This window comes from Stegodyphus dumicola, chromosome 1 (assembly GCF_044657685.1).
Source record: "Stegodyphus dumicola isolate Sdum_Otavi_A_Nest chromosome 1, ASM4465768v1".
Classification (NCBI taxonomy): domain Eukaryota; kingdom Metazoa; phylum Arthropoda; class Arachnida; order Araneae; family Eresidae; genus Stegodyphus; species Stegodyphus dumicola.
Window position 1 is genome coordinate 88,383,589 of NC_140768.1, and position 19,319 is coordinate 88,402,907.

Consider the following 19,319-nt stretch of genomic DNA (forward strand, 5'->3'; position numbering starts at 1 on the left):
TAAATATAATGAAAATAGAATTTATCATTAGTATTCATAGTACTGGGTGGATAAACATAAGATTGTACCATATATTGACGTAAAGCAAAATTAAACAAAAATATTAACTGATTTAAACACTAGTTGAATCTTTAGAAAATATTCCAAAAATATCTACAGCAGATTAAGACAATGCAGATAAAATTTAATAAGAAAAGTTATGATGAAAATCAATAGGATCAAAAGGAGAATAAAATTTGCAAAATTTAAGTATCAGAAATTCCTACGATTTCATTTATTGCTTAGAAACATTTTTTTAGTAAAGGGTAAAAATCAAAAACTGAGAAATTCCATGATCTACTGGGGCAGTTGACAGCTATAACATGGAGTTAGTTAAGAGTAATGCAGTTTACACAGCTACAATCCTATGCCAGAATTCATGTTATGCTGGCTTGAAGTTGTCCTGTCAATCTGTCTGCAACTGTTGACCAATATTTTCCACAGGTGAGAAACCTAGAGAATGTACTGGCAAAGGCAAAATCAAACAACTTGTGTATTAAGGAAATACATGAAAAGTATAAACAACATATGGTATCACATTATCTTGTTGAAAGATGGAATGATAAAGGTCCTGAAAGTAAAAGTTAAATTGCAATAGTGTAATGCCCATAGCCAGGGGCATTACACTATTGCAATTTAACTGCTATTATGAAATACTGGATATGATTGATGATGTATACCCAATAGCATCAATCTATTTTTTAAATATTTTTTAAAATCAATATTTTTTTCCATTCTAAGTTTCACAGTCAAAATTATTTAACAATTTTTAAATGATAGTCATTACATTTCGTTTTATATATTTTTTCTACTATACTGATTGACAATAAATGAAAGCTGTAGACAACATTCTGCACCACTAGTTTAATAATTTCATTGCAACAATCTAAAAATTAAAGTTATGAGTTATGACACAAAAAATGAGTGTCCTTGAGGAATTAGTTCTTTGTGATGTTATCACACTCAAGGTGACCTGGTGCAACAATCATCCATCACACCACAACTCTGGTCTTCTTTTTCTAATTTTTTCATAAAGACTTTCTAGTACTTTAGTGTATTTCAGCTGAGTAACAGTCTAACCACTGGGAACCCATTTAACCATTAGAATTCCCTTAATGTCAAAGAAGACAATCAACACTGTCTTGAACTCTCATTTTGACATATGTGCTTTGGGTCTTGGAGATCCCGGACACTTTCACTGCATTGACTGGTATTCACTTTCAGAATCTAAGGTAAAAATCCATGTTTTATCACAAGTTAAAATAGATTCCAACAAATCTGGATCTTTTCTAATGTGTTCTAACATGTCCAGGCATAAGTCTATAAGACACTGTTTCTGGTCATCAAAGAGAACTTTTGGCACAAGCTTTACACAAATCTTCCTCATGTGTAATTCATTTAACAGCTTCCTATTCAAGTTAACCAACTCCCCCACTGCACAAACATTTAGTTTTCATCACCTGGATCATCTCACGAAATTTGGCGATGTTTGGGTCTGCAACTGCTGACCTTCGGTGCCCAGAATGATCATCATCTTCCACATTATTCCTTTTCTCCAAAAACTGTTTATGCCATTCGAACTCATGTGCCCGAGACAGTTTCATCTCCATAAGCCTTAGCTAACATCTGAAATGTTTTGTGGCTGATTTTTTAAGTTTGACAAGAAACTTGATGTTGATCCTCTGTTCAGTTTTTACATTAGACACTTTCCCACAGTATGCAGTTGCACGTGTTCACTCACTGATGCAATACTAACTGTCATGACTGGTTGAGTAGAAAGTAGCAGCATAGGCAGAGGAGGAACATAGGAATTACATCACTAAAACAATTATTGCCAATTCTGATTCCCCCTTTTTTTTCCAAGTTACGTACCTAGTCTCTTTTTTTTTTTTTTTTTTTTGTCTCTTACATTATACACTTAATATAGTGTTACAGTTTTTGTATTGAATTAGCTATTTTTAAATAGAATTCCTTAAAATTGTTTTATATTACCATGCAATGTAGAACGAGACATATTTGAAGAGAAAACTATGCTGGAAAAATTAAAAATACATGAGCATGCACATTTAAATAAATAGATATCTCATAATTGCATGCTTTTGCTTTTCGGGGAAAATCGAGAAAATAACCAGACAATGCTCGTGCTGATTAAAAAGCTTATAAAAGCGGGATCAAAACCTCTCAATTCAGAGTTTGTTTAGAAAACTGCAGTTGTTTACTTATTGCTATTAATGATTGCAGTAAATTCGCGGTGAAATCTGATTAGCTTTCTCTATTTTGAATTGAGTTCTGTTGAACGTTTTCGGTGGTTTAAAAGATAACTACTGTGAGATATTGCGGTATTGCACAAATATTTGAGGAAATTTAAGTGTTTTGTATTATTTGCTGTGGCAATAATAAATTTTTATTCATTTTCATTGGACTTGTGCATTCAATTTACTATGAGCCCGTATGCATGAAACAATATTTTTACTTTGATAACACAGATGAGAGGAGACTTTACATAAAAGTTAAAAAATACATCACTTTATGTTTTTAATTTGGCAATATCAGCAACAGCTTTTAAAATAAATGTAAATCAACGACCAAAAATTTCCAGTTTTATATCACATAACTATTTTTAAATAGTGGATATTGATCTTGCATATTTCTTTAGATAACAATGATGGCAACTTTTTTTTAAATGAAAGTGACTGATGCACTATTTTACTATGATAGCACTGATTGACAAAGTTCTTAAATGAAAATTAGAGAAACAGATTTTATAATCCTAATAGCAATAAATTTTAAGCACTGTACAATAACCTCACTTAGTGCATTATGTATTATACCAGTTTTAGATGGCAATCCATTTTGGTACCAGTAAAAAATGTTTAATGACATAAATAGTAATTACATTTTTATTTCTAACATGATACACTTACCGCTTAAAAATACTGAAAAGCAAATTATAAATGCAGATAGTTTCAAAAAACAAGCATTACCATTAATTGTCCAAACATGGTATACAAGAAGCATTTGCAATCAAATTAATTATCAGTACAAGTATTTTATATCACACAGTTAATTACTTTGATAATAAACTCTTTTGCAATTACCAGGTCCCCCAATTCATCTTTTAATTTCTTTAACTTTCCATAATAATATGAACAACTTCTATCAAATCAGTAACAGTATTGAATACTTTAAAGAAAAAAAAAAAAAAAATACAATCAAATAATTAAAAACATTTTAGAAATATAATTTGCCTTACACATTTTTATGAAGCAAATTAAGAGAAATATATAGGCAGAAAATATAAATCATTCAAAGAAGTAGATAAGGATATTTACTAGAAATATTAAATCTAGATGAATTTAGAAATTGTTCATTCTCTAAAAGGAATTTAGAATCAGCTCTTGATCTGTTTACAGGCAGATTAATTGGGCCCTGTCTAAAAATAAATGTCTAAAGTTTGTTTTCTGTAAAATGATGAAAAATTACAGACATAAATCATCAACATAGACTCCAACCTTCAGCAAACCTTGTCAGTAGTCAACGCGCGAACGACATTTTTACAACTTTGAAAATGTGCGCGTAGCGTATGTTGTAATTAACCATTCATTAATTTTAAATTAATAATTAATTGTAATCAATTTTATTACATTTAAAATCCATATACATATAAAACTGAATAATTAAAAATATACCTTGTAAATTATATGCACATTTAATTAGAAATTTTCTTTTAACTCCTCAAGCATTCACTAATAAAAAGTACTTCAAATCACTACTAATCATAGAAAAAATCAGAAGCTATAAATCATATCTTTATTCTGTATATGATTTCTACAGGGAAATAAAATTTAAATAACCAAGAATGATACATATAAGTATTAAACAAAATACGCATAATTTATGAATGCAAAGATTTATATGTAGCATGCTTAGCAAGCTTAAGTTCTGATTTTGAGAATGTTTTTTTATAACCTTCATTTGCCTGCAGTCCTTCATTTGCCTGCATATTTATTTTTTCAATCAAAACTGCTTCAAGAGTTTTAAGACCTAAATTTGGTCGAAATTCCGTCTGATTTTTTTTAACAATAGAAAAAATTCTTTCGCAAGCTGCATTTGAATGAGGTATTATTAAGACAGCAAGCATTACAGAAGGCAATACTTTGTATTTAATACCCATTCATATTTTTTAATTTGGCAATTTCTCCCCATGCTATATCAATACGCAAATCTACAATTTCTTTCAAATCATCTACTTGATACATGGAAAATTCAATTTCTACTTGATTAAGACATTTTTCATCAATAATGGATGGAAAAGTATTCATCAAGTAAAGAACAGATGAAAATGAGACTTCAGTTCTCCAGTTGATGTCAGCAACTTCAGCATGTTTTAGAAATGGATCACTCAGTGGAAATTTATCAATTATATATGAACATGCAGTTACAAAAAAAGCTCGCACAGAATTGAAAAATGATTTCACTTCACTTTCATTCAACTTGGCATTTTTTAAATATAGTCTTGTTTCTGCACCAATCACTAAATTTTCATTTTCTTTTTGTTTACTATACTTCTGAAATGGAATAGACGTTAGAGTAACACCTTCATTTTCTTTAGAAATTACTGATGGTTTTACGAATCTAACAAATAAATTCATTAAAAGTTCAAAAAGTTCTCTTCTCAATTTATGTATATAAGGAGCTTGTTGTTGCAAATTAATATTTACTGTTATAAACAAAGGCAAAGTATTTTTCAAAAATAACAAGTACAATTTGGTGGTCGGTGACTGTAAAATTTTTTTAATGTTTTGCAATCTCTTTCCTTCATTCTCACTGTTGTCTGGTTTATCTCCAAAAAAATTTATCACAACATCCCACTGTTCCAAAATCCTTGTTATAGATTCTAGAAGAGACAACCATCTCGTACTGCAATATTTCAAAATTTTATGAGATTTTGCATTCTGTCCCAAAATTTGTTGAGCAACTTTGAAGCTATGCTTCCGTTTCGAACTTTTCTCCAAGTAAAAATATATATCTATTATCAACATTTCAATTTCTGAGCCAATTAATTTTTCAGTAGCTTTTTTTGCAGCTATATGCAAGAGGTGGCACGGACAACCTCGGGTGATTATACTTGGTTGATGCATTTTGATAAATGATGCTACACCTTTAAACTTTCCAATCATATTACTAGCATTATCTGAAGAAAATGATAAGCAATTTTTCCATTCTAAACCTTTGTTTTTAAAGTTTTCATTTATACAATTAAAAATACCTTCTCCTGTATTATTCGTGCATTCTAAAATAGAAATCAATGAAGTAATTATCACTCCCTTTTCTTTACTGTAGTATGTTATAACCAATGGGTACAGTTTGTTATCATTGTTATCATTACTTCCATCAGTACTTAGAGAAAATGATGTACTGCACACTGATTTTATAATATCAGCAACAGTATTTTCTGCAAGCGTTTTCACAATAGCAGCAGTTTTGGTATGACCGCAGCTAAATTTTTTTGCTATGGCAGAATCCGGAAACATTGCTTTGAAAAGCTCTTTGGAATGATCCGAAACAGAAAGCGGTAGATTATGTTCAATTAAAAAACGAACAAAATAGCATTCGGCTTTTATAGGATCTGTTTCATCATCTTTTATTAAGAAATTTGTTATTTCTTTAGATTTTACGGTGCCAAGTTCTATATGCTTTTGAGAAAACACATGCCGTTTACAGTCATCTTTTCCGCCATGAGCAACTGAGAAGTCTTTGTTGCATACACTGCAGTGTGCGTGATTCACAGAAATTTCGGACGCTTTAATGCATGGAAATTCTGAAGAATATGAATCTTTAAACTTCTGCTTTGATAATTTTGGCTTCTTCGTTTGAGGCAGCATTATGATTAAAAATCTTTCACCTGATTCACAGTTCACAAGACACACGCTAAGCTCTCGCCGTAAACTACACAATGCAGCCGAATGCAGCCTAAACACGCATCAGCAAGGAACCTGGGAGACAGACAATTGGGTGGAACTATTGATAAGTCGTTAACGGTTGGAGTTACTGATCTACGATTGGCTCAAAACTAGGAACGCACTCAACACGTGATATATGATAACACGAGTATTCAGCCAATCATCGGATGAATTAGTTGGTTCCGTTTTGCGTACTGGTTCTCCTGCTCTTGTTTCTGTAAAATCCGTAGTTTTTTCCATACTTTTCGTAGCTCATAGTTTTTCATGAATTTCCGTAGAAACTACGGAGAATCCGTAGTAGTTGGAGTCTATGCATCAACATCGCGGGGAGACTGTCTATGGAAAATACAAAACGGAAAAGATCTGCTATCACAACCTGGGAAACAGCAGGAATAACAGAGTATGTTATACTATTTGAAATTTGTTTTTATCAACAGCAGAATGCAATTCAATTACATATAATCCAGATTATATACACATTGTTAATAGAACTATTAAAGTTCTTTTGCGAATATTGTTCTAAAATGCCACATATAATTTAATTTCTTCATTTCTATTGATACTTGTTTTTTCAATATATATAAACTACTTGATGTTTGAGTTTTGAATGCTGTTAAAAATATTTTTGAATACCTAAAAATTGTATTATACATTTTTAATTGAAATTCTCATTTTTAACCAATTATATTCAGGAAATGAAGACTCAACATTGATATTTCAGATCAAGATTACCAGTTAATTGGATGGCATTTTTATACATCATACTGGATTTACATAGAATTTTTTTTATTAAGTGGTAATATTTATTAAAAAAAGAATCATTCAATAATGACCAAAAGCACTTTCAGAAATGTCTACTTCTTATATTACAGTCTTAGGATAATTCAATCTTACAGTTTGGTTTTGGAATAAAATTCCTTCGCTATTTATTTATTTTGAAATTCCAATATGAAAAGGAAAAAAATTAATAAAAATAAGTTAATAATTATAACATACATTAAAAAATAATACAAAAAATCCAATATTAACAGATTTATTCTCCATTCAAAGTAAAGTCCATTGTTCACAAAATCTGTAGAAAATCTAAAATTTGAGAAAATCCCAGAAATACTCACTACACTAAACTGCTGTAACTGGGGGTTAAGCAGCATCTTATTTTGTTAATCGGCCTCAGTAAATTAGTCTGAACCACTCACCTGATTTTGAGAATCTCCACTACAATTCTTCCTATCCCGATCGGGTACTCCTATGCCTGTTAAGTAAGCCAATAAGTAACGAGTATACAGAGTTATAGCATTTGCTTTGGTATGTCCCCCGCTGTCAACGCTCACATAGAGTGGATACGGCTCAACACCTAAAATTCAATGACAAATATACTGTAAAATCTTATTCAAGATTTATTGCTTTTTAAAAAGATAAAAATTTTTTGTATACAATTATTAATGAATGATAACATCCATATACAACTAATATTACAAAAAATTTTTGGCTAATGTTGATTTTTATAGTATTGATAAAATTAGATTACTTCTTTTCTTGTTCGCATTGCTATTGTCACGAGAAAATCTCTTGCTCAAGTTAATCATTAAAATTATAATATTGATATGAAATTAATTTTACGACAAAACCTTTTAACCAACTTAATAATCTTTAGAATATCTTGGTCAAGACATCACACAAAATTATAATATTAAGAGAAAATTACTTGATATTAAAAATACACTTTATTAAAAGAAGGTTAAAAAAAGAGTTACTTAAAAAGATTATTAAAAAAAGAGTAACTTTTCACCCAAAAGTTAATCACTGTAAACATAATATCGATATACAATACATATCAGGAGAAAAAATTTCGACCTACAAATTTTCTTTGAAACACATCAAAATATTAGTTTATAAAGGTTGATTTAAATACTTGTTAAATGGTATGATTATTGTATAATGAATTTGATTTCATACATTTTGAAAGTATGTTCTAATGGCAGAGTTCTCACTCAAACAGGAGAATGAAATTCTCTGAATTTTTCAGGTTTTCCAGGTGTGTTTTAAGAAAATTCCAGTCTATCCGCATAGTGCGCACCGGCAAATTAATTGTGGTATCACTTGAAAGCACAAAAATTGCCAATTACATATGACTTATCCCTAAAGCATTAGGATAATAACTATGATAGGAGTTTTCTCCACTGAAGACCAATATTAGAATCTGCCAGACCTGGATTAAAAAATGTCTTTTTATGCTAAACAAAAGGAGGAAATCTAGTTAATGATATTTTAAAATAAATTCAGGTATTTTATATTTATTTAGCAGCACACATAAGCAAAAAATATGTGCATTAAATTTAGTGGTGCTATGTCATCATACTGCTATAATTAGTTTCAGGAGTATGACAATGAAAATTGCCTGAAATTTGAAAGTATTATTAACTAATACAGTCAAAAGCCTTTAATCCGGAATCGCCGGGACTTCGGCGATTCTGGATTATCGGTTTTTCCAGATTATAGATCATCAATTTAAATCTAGGTAAGATGGCATGCAGAAATTATAAAATTAAAAACACAAAACCGTAATTTATGAAATAAAAGAGTAATTATGATCTAAAGGGTATCAAAATTTACAAAAAAAAAAAAAAAAAAGCTTAATATTTATTTGTTTACTTTATTAAACATTTCTTTCAATGCGCACATGTGTAAAGCATACATTACGCATAGTCGAAATTAGAAAATTGCAACCAGAAAACTATTTGATGTGTATTCGTGATATTTATAATGACGAGGAATTTGATTTAAATCATATCAGAGACGGAGTACATCGAGATGAAATACTACATTTATTAAGGAATTATAAGCCGAATAAAATAAAAACATCTGCCCTGAAGATAAGGATAGCGCTGACAGATCAATTTTCAGTTCATTGTGCGCCGCAACACTTCCCAATCCCCCACAGAGCAGCGTGAAATTGATAAACAGATTTCGGAATGGTTAGAGAAACAAAGGATATGCCTTTATGCATTTTTTTGCAGCAATTCCCCTTTTTGTTTGATAAACATCGAAACATGCTTTCGCTTTGTAGGTCCTTTGGCAGCTCCAGAATCGGATATTCTTTTTGACATAATCAAAAGTTCAAGCTTACTTTTATAAAATTGCTCTAAAAGTCGGTAAAAAATAATAAGCCGGATCCAATTTGAAGATTACAGAACAACACAATCTGCGACATTAACTGAAATAGATAAGTAGATAATTTTAGCTTAGCTTATACCGTCCGTTATACATTAAACGCGCATGTGCAGAAAGTTTGTAGCTTTGAGGTTCGGATTATGGATCATTGCGGATTATGGATGTCCGGATTAAAGACTTTTGACTGTAATAAATTAATTTGAAGGAAGAAGCCACATTAAATGATACGAACAACATTAAAAAAAAAGTAAATTACTTAAAGATTAAAAACTGAATTACAATAACCAACAATATTTTGGCAAATATAATAATTATATTAAATGGTTAGCCTAGACGGCCGATTACTATTTTTTTTTTTATTTTACTGCAAAATGACAAATAAGACATTTATTAAAAAGAAGGAAAAAAAAGGTTTAAAAGATTTTGTAGTAAAATCCTAATGTACGGTACAGCATTATAGCATGATTTTGAAAATTGTAGCCAACACCAAAATGACCCGTTCACTGCTCACGATAATGCCGCCAAACCCCATGTGTACTGTATACTAGGATTAACCAAATTTTGCTTTATACGAGAACAGGAAGGTATTTTCTTTCATTCAACATGTACTAAACATGCAAATTTCTCAATTCTCGAGGTTACTGGAAACCAAAGTCACTGGAAACTTGCTTTGCCTTTCTAAAAGACAATCTAATAGGAGCTGCAAAAAATTGGCTCTATGCCAGCTGCTCGAATGACGCTCACGTTATACATAATTTGCCAAGAAAGTGATCGCTTCTAAAGGCATAAAAATCACTTTTTGGGGGGATCGCTGTATGAAATCCGACTTTTCCAGGTAGCATGGCAACCCTGTAATGAGTAATGCAGTCTCATAATATTAAAGTTAAAAGATTAAAAAGATCTTAACTATGTAAGTTGAGATTTTAATTGACCAGTTATCTTTAAGAACAGGCCAAAAAAGGTTTTCTTTGGAATATATTTTGAATAAAATTCTAATGATTTCAAGGACAATCAGAGAGACACTCCTTTTTCAGGAGCAAAAAAAAAAAATTTCTACAAATGGGTGCAGTGATGGCTGGTTTTGCACTGAAAATAATGGGCAGAGCAAAGTGAGCATGAACATAGTACTATCTGCCAAGCAAAATGGTAATGATAAATCAAAAGGGTATTATTCTGTTAGAGTGGTATCAGTTAAAAATGATGAAAAAATTAGAAGAAAACCATGCTTCAACAACACGCCAAATATTGTGGCTCGAGAATTTAATGTTTGAAATATTGTGGGTTGAGATTTCTAGTTTTCGTTTGAGATATAGTCACTCAGTTTTTGAGAATTTTTTACTTATGTTTGAAATATTGTGGCTCGAAATTTCAAGTTCTCATTTGAAATATCATAAGTCATTATTTTTTGTCATATTTTGTCATTTTTTTAATACAATGGATAACACAATTTTGCAATTACATAATGACAAAAAGGATGTCATAAGATTCTTTCAGGACAAAGGAATAATTCATAGACTTTGTTCTCAAAATCATGCGATGAAGTTAACTTTTAACTAAAACAAAGCTCCCATATGACATTGTTACGTACGTTCTTACTGTGACCAAAAAGGGACCGAGAGCCAAAAGCATGGTTTGAAGGCTCTTGAGTTTCTTTCCTCAATGCCATTCATTTTACTCTGCAGTGGATGTGTGTTAACAAGAATTGATGCTGATTGAATATTGCAAACTTCAGTTAGAAAACAGCCATAGTACGACAATAAATTAGAATAAGTACTTTAAAGTCCTTTCACAAAAGAAAAGACAATGTTAGATGTGTTCTTCCAGAAATATGGGTATTCCGGGAAAGCAAAGAATATTTTCTGGTCACTGTTCCCAATCGTTGTGCTACAACATAGATGATAGCCATTCAGGAAAACATCAGAGATGGCAGCCTATTTTTTGACTGATGGAAAGGATATAAGAAAGAGGAATTAACGAACATTTCCACTGTGAATCAAGGTTATAATTTTGTAAACCCCACAAGCATACCCAAACTGTGCAGCGATTATGGGGCAGTGCAAAACAACGAAAAAAACTTAAGTGGGGCACTGCTCGCCATCTACTTGATAGAATTTATGTGGCACCTGTTATATTCAAAAACAGAAATTTTTTCTGCAATACTGATTCACAGAACTAATTTTTTTTAGTCTTTTGAACTCTTATTATTATTTTAGAATTTTATACTTCATGATAATTGGTGGCCAAAAAAAGGGGGGCACATTTTTAATTGGCACTGTTCTAATGAAATAGTACCATAAAAAGCTAAGCTATTAGAATTATAAAAGCATTACGAATAACTGAAGAGGAAGAAATGTCATTAACTGAAGAGGATAACTTTTTGAGAATGTGAAAAACTTCATTTTTTTAATTAATTAATTTATTATTTTAATCCAATGGCAGGCACTTTACTTCTAAAGCCAGAAGTGGTGGCTTTAGGAATGGCCATTATGGAGGCATCTAACACAATAGCAATTATTGCGAAGGCACCGTTGCCACTTACAAAGGAACAGACAGTTACAACCATACCTTCTCCGGGATTCTAACTCAGGCCCTTTGCTACCACAGTAGCCACTCCCCTAACCACTATTCGTCTGGGCAACTAAAAAACTTCAGAGAAATCTAATTCGCTAATTAATAATCCAATTCACTAAGTAAAGAAGCTTTATCAGTAACTTTATTAAAACTAATGTCTAAACTGAGATTTAGTGTTTAGCTATGAAAAATTTGTTGAGTTCTCATTTTTGAATATAATGTTATGAATTTTGTATTTAAATAGCTAATTTTAGTAGAATTCTAATTAAAATTGTTGTATTTCCGTGTGTAATACAGTGCGAGATAAATTTTTAAGAGAAAGCTATGCCAGAAAAGTAAGAATAAAGGGGCACATACATTTAATACATAGATACCTCACTAATTTTTAATGAAATTGAATAAATGTAGTTAACCACTAGGTTAGCCGTAACTGTAGTTCCATCCTCTTATTGCTTTCCAGTAATTTTGAGAAACAGGAAACACTAGAAATATCTCGCGACCGGTTAAATGCTATAAAAGGTTGGAAAGGGAATATATCAGTTCAGTTGATTAGTTACTGCTGTTGCGAAATGTTTAGTTCCTCCAGAATAGAAATTAGCTTTTACTTTAAATGCGCTTTGCAATACATTTAACATTTTTAGTACGAGGGCCATCCAGGAAGTAGATTACGTTTCCGTCTGTGTCCGCTAGGGGCGGGGCTAGCGCGGCCATCTTGGGATCAGAGCGTTGCGCAGCTCAGTCTGCATCTAGCCGTGCTAGTGAGAGGTTCGTGCTGTGCTCCGTTCAGATACTGTGACGGTTTGAAATGTCTGCGTTAATTGAAAATCCCGCGAGCTGCGAGGTGCGCTCAGTAATAAGGTTTCTGACTGCAAAAAACTGTAAACCGATAGAAATCTATCGGCAGCTTCGTGAAGTGTATGGGGACAACATTATCACTGAAGGTGGAGTGCGTCAGTGGGTCATAAGATTTCAAAATGGCCGAACCAATGTTCACGACGAAGATCGAAGTGGGAGACCCAGCATAGTGACCGCCGAACTTCTCGAAAAAGTCGATGCTAAAGTCCGTGAAAATCGAAATTTCACAATAACGGAACTTTCTTTGAGTTTTCCACAAATTTCGCGAAGTTTGTTGCACGAAATCATCAGCGAAAAGCTTGGTTACCACAAGTTTTGTGCAAGATGGATTCCAAAAATCTTGACAGAGGACCACAAAAATCAGCGAATGGCTGCAGCGTTGAACTTTTTGGACGCTTACCATAAGGATGGTGACTCTTTACTCGATCGCATCGTTACTGGTGACGAAACATGGGTGAAACATGTGAACTGTGAAACGAAATTGCAATCAATGCAGTGGGGGCACACAAGTTCTCCCCAAAAACCCAAGAAATGCATGCAAACAATGTCGGCAAGGAAGATGATGGCGACTGTTTTTTGGGACAGAAAAGGTGTAATTTTGGTGGACTTCCTGGAAAGAGTCACTACAATAAACTCTCAAAGGTATTACCAAACTCTCCAAAAACTCAGAAGAGCAATTCAAAACAAGCGCAGAGGAATGTTGAGCTCTAAGATCTTGTTGATTCACGACAACGCCCGGCCCCACACGGCAAATGTCACTCGTAAAGTTCTTGAATCTTTTAAGTGGGAGTTGTTTCCTCATCCGCCGTACAGTCCCGACCTGGCACCGAGCGACTTCCACCTATTCCCAGCAATGAAGAAGTGGCTGGCTATGCAGCGTTTTGATGACGACGCACAGCTGCAAGAAGAGGTAACGAAGTGGTTGAAGGCGCAGGCGGCCGAATTTTTCGACGAAGGAATTTCCAAGCTCGTACATCGCTACGATAAATGCCTTAATTTGTATGGTGACTATGTAGAAAAGTAGTATTTGAGTGTGGCTTTCATCTGTATATAATAAAATTTGTTTCCTATACTTTGTTTATTTTTTTATTCCAAAACGTAATCTACTTTCTGGATAGCCCTCGTAGTTTGAAGTATAACTTCTGATTATTACTGCGTGATATTGCAAACACTTGTATGAATATCTCTGAATAAAATTTCAGAGTTCTGATATACTCCTTTTGATCAGAATAAATTTTATTAACCCATTATCAGACTTGTGCATTCAATCTATTACGAACCTCTACGCATGCAACACATTTTGGTGTCAGGAGTAAGATTGAATGTCAGTGACAAGAGCGATGGAGGAGAAACTAAAACAGTTGGTGACTGGCCTTTGCTGCATAACAAGAAAAGATGGAAGGCGCCGTTAACTCCATCAAAGAAGAGATGAAAGTGGGCCAAAATTCTCTTAAAGAAGAGATGAATGTTGTTAAAGTAGAAATGAAAGCAGCCAAGAATCCATTTACAAGATGAAAGCTGGCCAAGAATCATTTAAACAAGAGATGATAGCTGTTCAAGATAAGACTGAAGCAGGTCATTAGAAAATTAAAACAGAAATTACCTACATAATAGAAAACAAATTTGTGGTTATGGAAGGCAGAATAGATGCTGTTGAAAATAGATTTGGACACATTGAGAAAAAGTTTTTGTTGTAAAATAACAAATCGAAGGAATAGTTTCTGTCATCCAACAACAGAACAATGGATTGATGACAGGGTGTTTACGGTCGACAAAGAAATTGATACCCTGAAAAAATTCGTAGTGACGGCAGGGAGCAATACTGATGGTTTTAAATATTTATCAATGTCTGCTTGTCCCTTTCTGAAACTATGCACATATGATGGGAAGACCTTTTGGCAAGTGCAACAGACACAATTTTCTATAGTGGTGGAGAGGAATGGATGGGATACCCAAGCCAAGGCTTGTCATCTCATTGCTTCTCTCAGAGCAAACGCAGCTTTAGATGCTTCTCGAAAACCAACAGCAACACTTCGAAGCTTTATCGGGCACGTTTGAGCTGCGCTTTCAGGAGAAATGTTTGAAAGACTACAGCAGGCTTCAATTAAAATCCGTCAAAGGAAACATTCCAGAAGCTTGCCACGGATGTTTCATGGCTGTCTCACCTCACCTTTTTGGAGTGCCTGACAGAAATAAGGATAATTCTTTCCTTGCTGTACTTCATCGACGCCATCTGGAACCCTGAAGTGCACAAAGCTCTACAAATGTCAAAGACTTAAAAAGTGCTCTAGTGTACGCCATGAAATTTGAGGCAGACCAACAAGCAACTCATAGAGACTGCCACCCAATTAGAGCTGTTCAAGTCCAAGAGCCAGTGGATCAAGTGGCTGCACGCTTAGACTATTTAACTAGACAAGTCAATGCTTTGAAATGGAATAGGAGTGACAAGAAACCAACTGTAAAGTTTTGGAACTGTGGTGCTGAAGGCCATATGCAACAGAACTGTAGAACACCCCAGAGCACGGAAGTTAAGACCGTGACTATCAAGAAGGAGAGAAACTAATTAGTTGCCATCTCACGGGGCGGAGGTTGCCAGATGATAAGCCCCATTTTAAAGTACTTCAGATTTCTGGAATTAGTGATGGCAATAATAGACTCTTCATTATCAGACATATCAATATAGTTCTCCACAGTGTGACGATAGATAGAGGAGCCAACATTACCATCATTTGAAAAGATTTGGCTCAATAACTAGAAGGTAAACTTATCTCGACGCTGACCTGTTATACCTTACAGACAGTGTTCAGCAACAAGAGTGACATCGAGGGAAAATTAAATATTAATAATCACCTTTTATAGTGCCACTTACCATCACATGGCATGTGGCAGAGATTACAGATTCTTGCATTCTCAAATTGGACTTTCTATGGAAATATAATTTTTCCTTGGACTTTAAATTTAACAAATTCCATCACTCTGCCTCTGAGGACATAGCCTTATTCAGAATTAATGATAAAGGAGTTAAATCTGTTTACAAAATCATATCTCAAGATGCATAATATCAGCATGAACAGAATTTTTACTCCCTAGATCTATAGTCAAAAATAGAAATTTCCGCTATGGCATCATGGAATATCCCAAGAACTGCAACAACCCGAAAGGAGTACTAGTAGCCTCACCACTCGTTGGCCTACAAAGGACCATTATCCCGGTGAGAGTTGCCAACGTAACTGACAAGGAGAGAGTTATTAAGAAAGGTGAAGTGGTTACAGCATGTAGTCCAGTGACAGGCTTTAAACGAAACAGTAGCACCTCAATCCATGTCTTCAGAAAGCATTACATCAGAGTTTTTGCAGAATGCACAATTAAATGATGAAGAGAGGAATGCTGCTGAACATGCCATTCAAGAACATCAAGATGTTTTCTCCTGCACGTGTTCTGACATGGTTTGAACCAGTTTGACACAGCATAGAATCGATACCGGGGTTCATTCACCAATTAAGCAACATCCAAGACATCTACCAATTGCTGAAGGAAGTGGTAAGAAAATTTTTAAAGGACATACAAGAAAGAGGTGTCATCTTCTGCTGAAGATATGTGCACCGATCTTGAAAAAGTGTTCTGAAAACATCTGCTCCAATCCGGACGTATCCTCAACTCGACAGACCATTTATTCTCGACACAGATGAGAACAATGAAATGTCTCGGTGCTGTTTCGTCTCATTAAATATATGGTCAAGAATGTGATGTGCCCTACTGGAGCAAGTACCTATCAAAACCAGAGAGGAAATTACTATATTCCCAGGCACAAGCTCCTTGTCATAGTTAAAACCATAGAACATTTCCATCGTTATCTCTAAGGCAGACAATTCCTGCTCTGAATGAATCAAGCTTCGTTGACATGGCTTTTAGATTTCAAGAATCCTGAAGGTCAAATTGCCAGGTGGATACAGAGACTCCAGGAATATGACATCATTATCTGCCATCATAAGGACTTATAACACAGAAACGCCTATGCCCTGTCTAAAAAGACCTTGCCCAGAAAGCTGCCGATATTGTTCTAGGATCTAAGCAAAATACGAGCTGCTTAATCCGGTTGCCCAACAAATTACAACCTACCTCCGACGACAAATCAATAATACTGGGCTCTCTGGAACTCATTCTATATTTAAAATGGCATCTTATACTGGAAATTCGAATTGGATGATAGAAAGGCTTTCCGATGGCAACCAATACTTCCAAGATCCCGAATATCTTTAAAGAATTACAAAGTAGCCCAGCAGGAGGCCACTTTGGAATGACGAAGACCTCACAGAGAGCGCTTCGACTGGAGTAATGCAAAAGGTGACATACAAAAGTGGTGCCAATCTTGTAATGCCTGTGCGGGTCGGAAAAGGCCCAAGAAACACAGCCAAGGTAAGATGCTACATTACTATGTAGGAGCGCCATTTGAACGCATCACCCGACATCCTCAAACCTCAGCCACAAACTGCTGATGACAACAAATACATCCTCAATGTTATTCATTACTTCACCAAGTGGCCTGAAGCGTATCCTATTCCTGATCAAAAGACTGTCACAGTAGCAGAGGTAATGATACAAAATTGGATTTCTAGGTTTGGAGTGTTTCTTCAGTTACATTTCGCTCAAGGAAGAAATTGTGCATCAGCTGTAATAAAAAAGCTCTGCAAGCTACTCAGCATTGACAAAAGACAGATGACACCTTTGCATTCCCAGTCAGATGGCATGATGGAGAAGTTTAATCGAACCATCCTTAATAAGCTCTAGGTTGTTTCCAGAAACCAACAAAACTGGAAAAGAAGTTAACTTTATTTTTACTGGCTTGTCGCAGTGCTGTACAGGAGGTTACCAGCTATTCCCCATCTCAGATGCTCTTCAGTCATTACCTTGGTCTGCCTTATGGTCTCTTGTTCGGTCGTCCTCCGGATGTGCCTTCACGGCCTGAAGAGTACATCCAAGATCTCCAGGTGCAGTTTGAAGTCATGCACCGTTTTGCAAGAGTTACAAGTCAACTTGACAACAGAGAAGACGAAGACCCGATAACAAAGGAAACAAGCCGTCATTGTGGAACCCGATTCGACCTCAAGGACTCTCTCCAAAACTAAGTCACCTTGGGATGATCCTTAGACAATTGTAAACTGGTTGAATGATGTCAGAGTTCAGATTCATAAATCATCAAATAATAAGCCTAAAGCCACTGATTATGATAGGCTAGCCTTTACTATGGCAATAGAACATAATGTACATAATGTAAATAATTTAAGACCATGGTCTTATTTCTTTCTAAATTTGTAAATTTGTGCACTCATTTATTTATTGATGTAGTATTTGATTTGGTTTATGTTATGTATTACATTGATGCCTTAGTTCTGTATGGCTTCCTGTCCAAGGATTGTACTGCCCAGGATATGCAGTTCTTGCAAAGGAGGCTGTATTATGAATTTTGTATTTAAATAGCTAGTAGAATTATTGTATTTTCCCATGCAATGCAGCGCAAGGCACATTTTTAAAAGAAAGCTATACCAGAAAAGTAAGAATACAAGGGCACGTGCATTTAATAAATTGATATCTCAAAAATTGCTATTGAAATTGAATAAATGTAGTTGACCACTATGTTAGCCATAACCGTAGTTCATACTCTTATTGCTTTCCAGTAATTTCGAGAAACAGAAAGTACTAGAAATATCTTTGCAACCAGTTGAAAGCTATACAAGTTGCTTGTTACTTAATTATTGTTGTTCAGTTGCTTAGTTATTGTTGCGAGTCGTTTAGTTCCGCGTAAACTGTGATATTTGAGTAAGCTTTCTCTTTAGATGTGCTTTGCTTTATGTTGTATTTAACATTTTTAGTAATTTGAAGTATAACTGCTGATTATACTGCTTGATACTGTGAACACTTGTAGGAAAATTCCAGAGTTTTGATACATTTATTTTGATAAGAATAAATTTTATTAACCTATTATCAGACTTGTGTGTTTAATCTATTAAGAACCTGTATGCATGCAACAATAAGATTTGTGTTCTTTGACATGAAATGGGAAAGATTTATAACAAATCCCACTGACAAGATATGCTATAATTTCTCAAAAATGAAAATTAGATATGGGATCTTTTTAATAGTCAAAAAGCAAATTTTACCAATAGTTGAGAAAATGACCTGAAAGTTGAACTTCAGAAGAATCCAAGTGATTTTCTAACTAATAGAAGAATGGAATATAATAACAGCAAGGTTCAAATGCTTACTCCTAATTGCTGTCTTTTTCGATGATAATTTTTTTTTTTTTTTTAATGTGACCCAATGACTGTGGGAGAAAATCTTCTGTAAACAGCATCCAATTTTAAAATTTTAATTATGAGCAAGTATTTCTCAAAAAAGAAATTTTTAAAACAAGCGACACATAAGTTATCTTATAATACTAGCTTTTTTTACAACTTTACATTCTATTAACTTCCACCAGAATGCAAATTAGCTTTTAGGGTGATTAAGTCAAGTTTTGAAGTTTACAAAAGAATGTTCGGCAGGTTGTTACTCTGTATTTCGGTGGCTAAACTACTTTGCTGGCACAAATTTGCTTGCTTTGACTCAATATGTCTAATTAGTCATAGAAAATAATGTTTAACATAGGTTTTGCTTAGAATTTAATTCCATTTACGAGGGTCAGTCATAAAGTTAGTTGCACTGCCTAAGAAAACAAAACAG

At 33.9% G+C, this 19,319-nt stretch overlaps 1 protein-coding gene across 3 annotated transcripts in view; it reads right to left on the minus strand.

Moving 5' to 3' along the window:
• Nct (Nicastrin) overlaps positions 1-19,319 on the minus strand; it is a 102,005-nt gene that overhangs the window by 10,397 nt on the left and 72,289 nt on the right. For all 3 annotated transcript variants that reach the window (XM_035370005.2, XM_035370003.2, XM_035370007.2), the window contains one exon: positions 7,199-7,356. In XM_035370005.2, the coding sequence (XP_035225896.2) occupies positions 7,199-7,356 (158 nt within the window). The remainder of the gene's footprint in view (positions 1-7,198; positions 7,357-19,319) is intronic.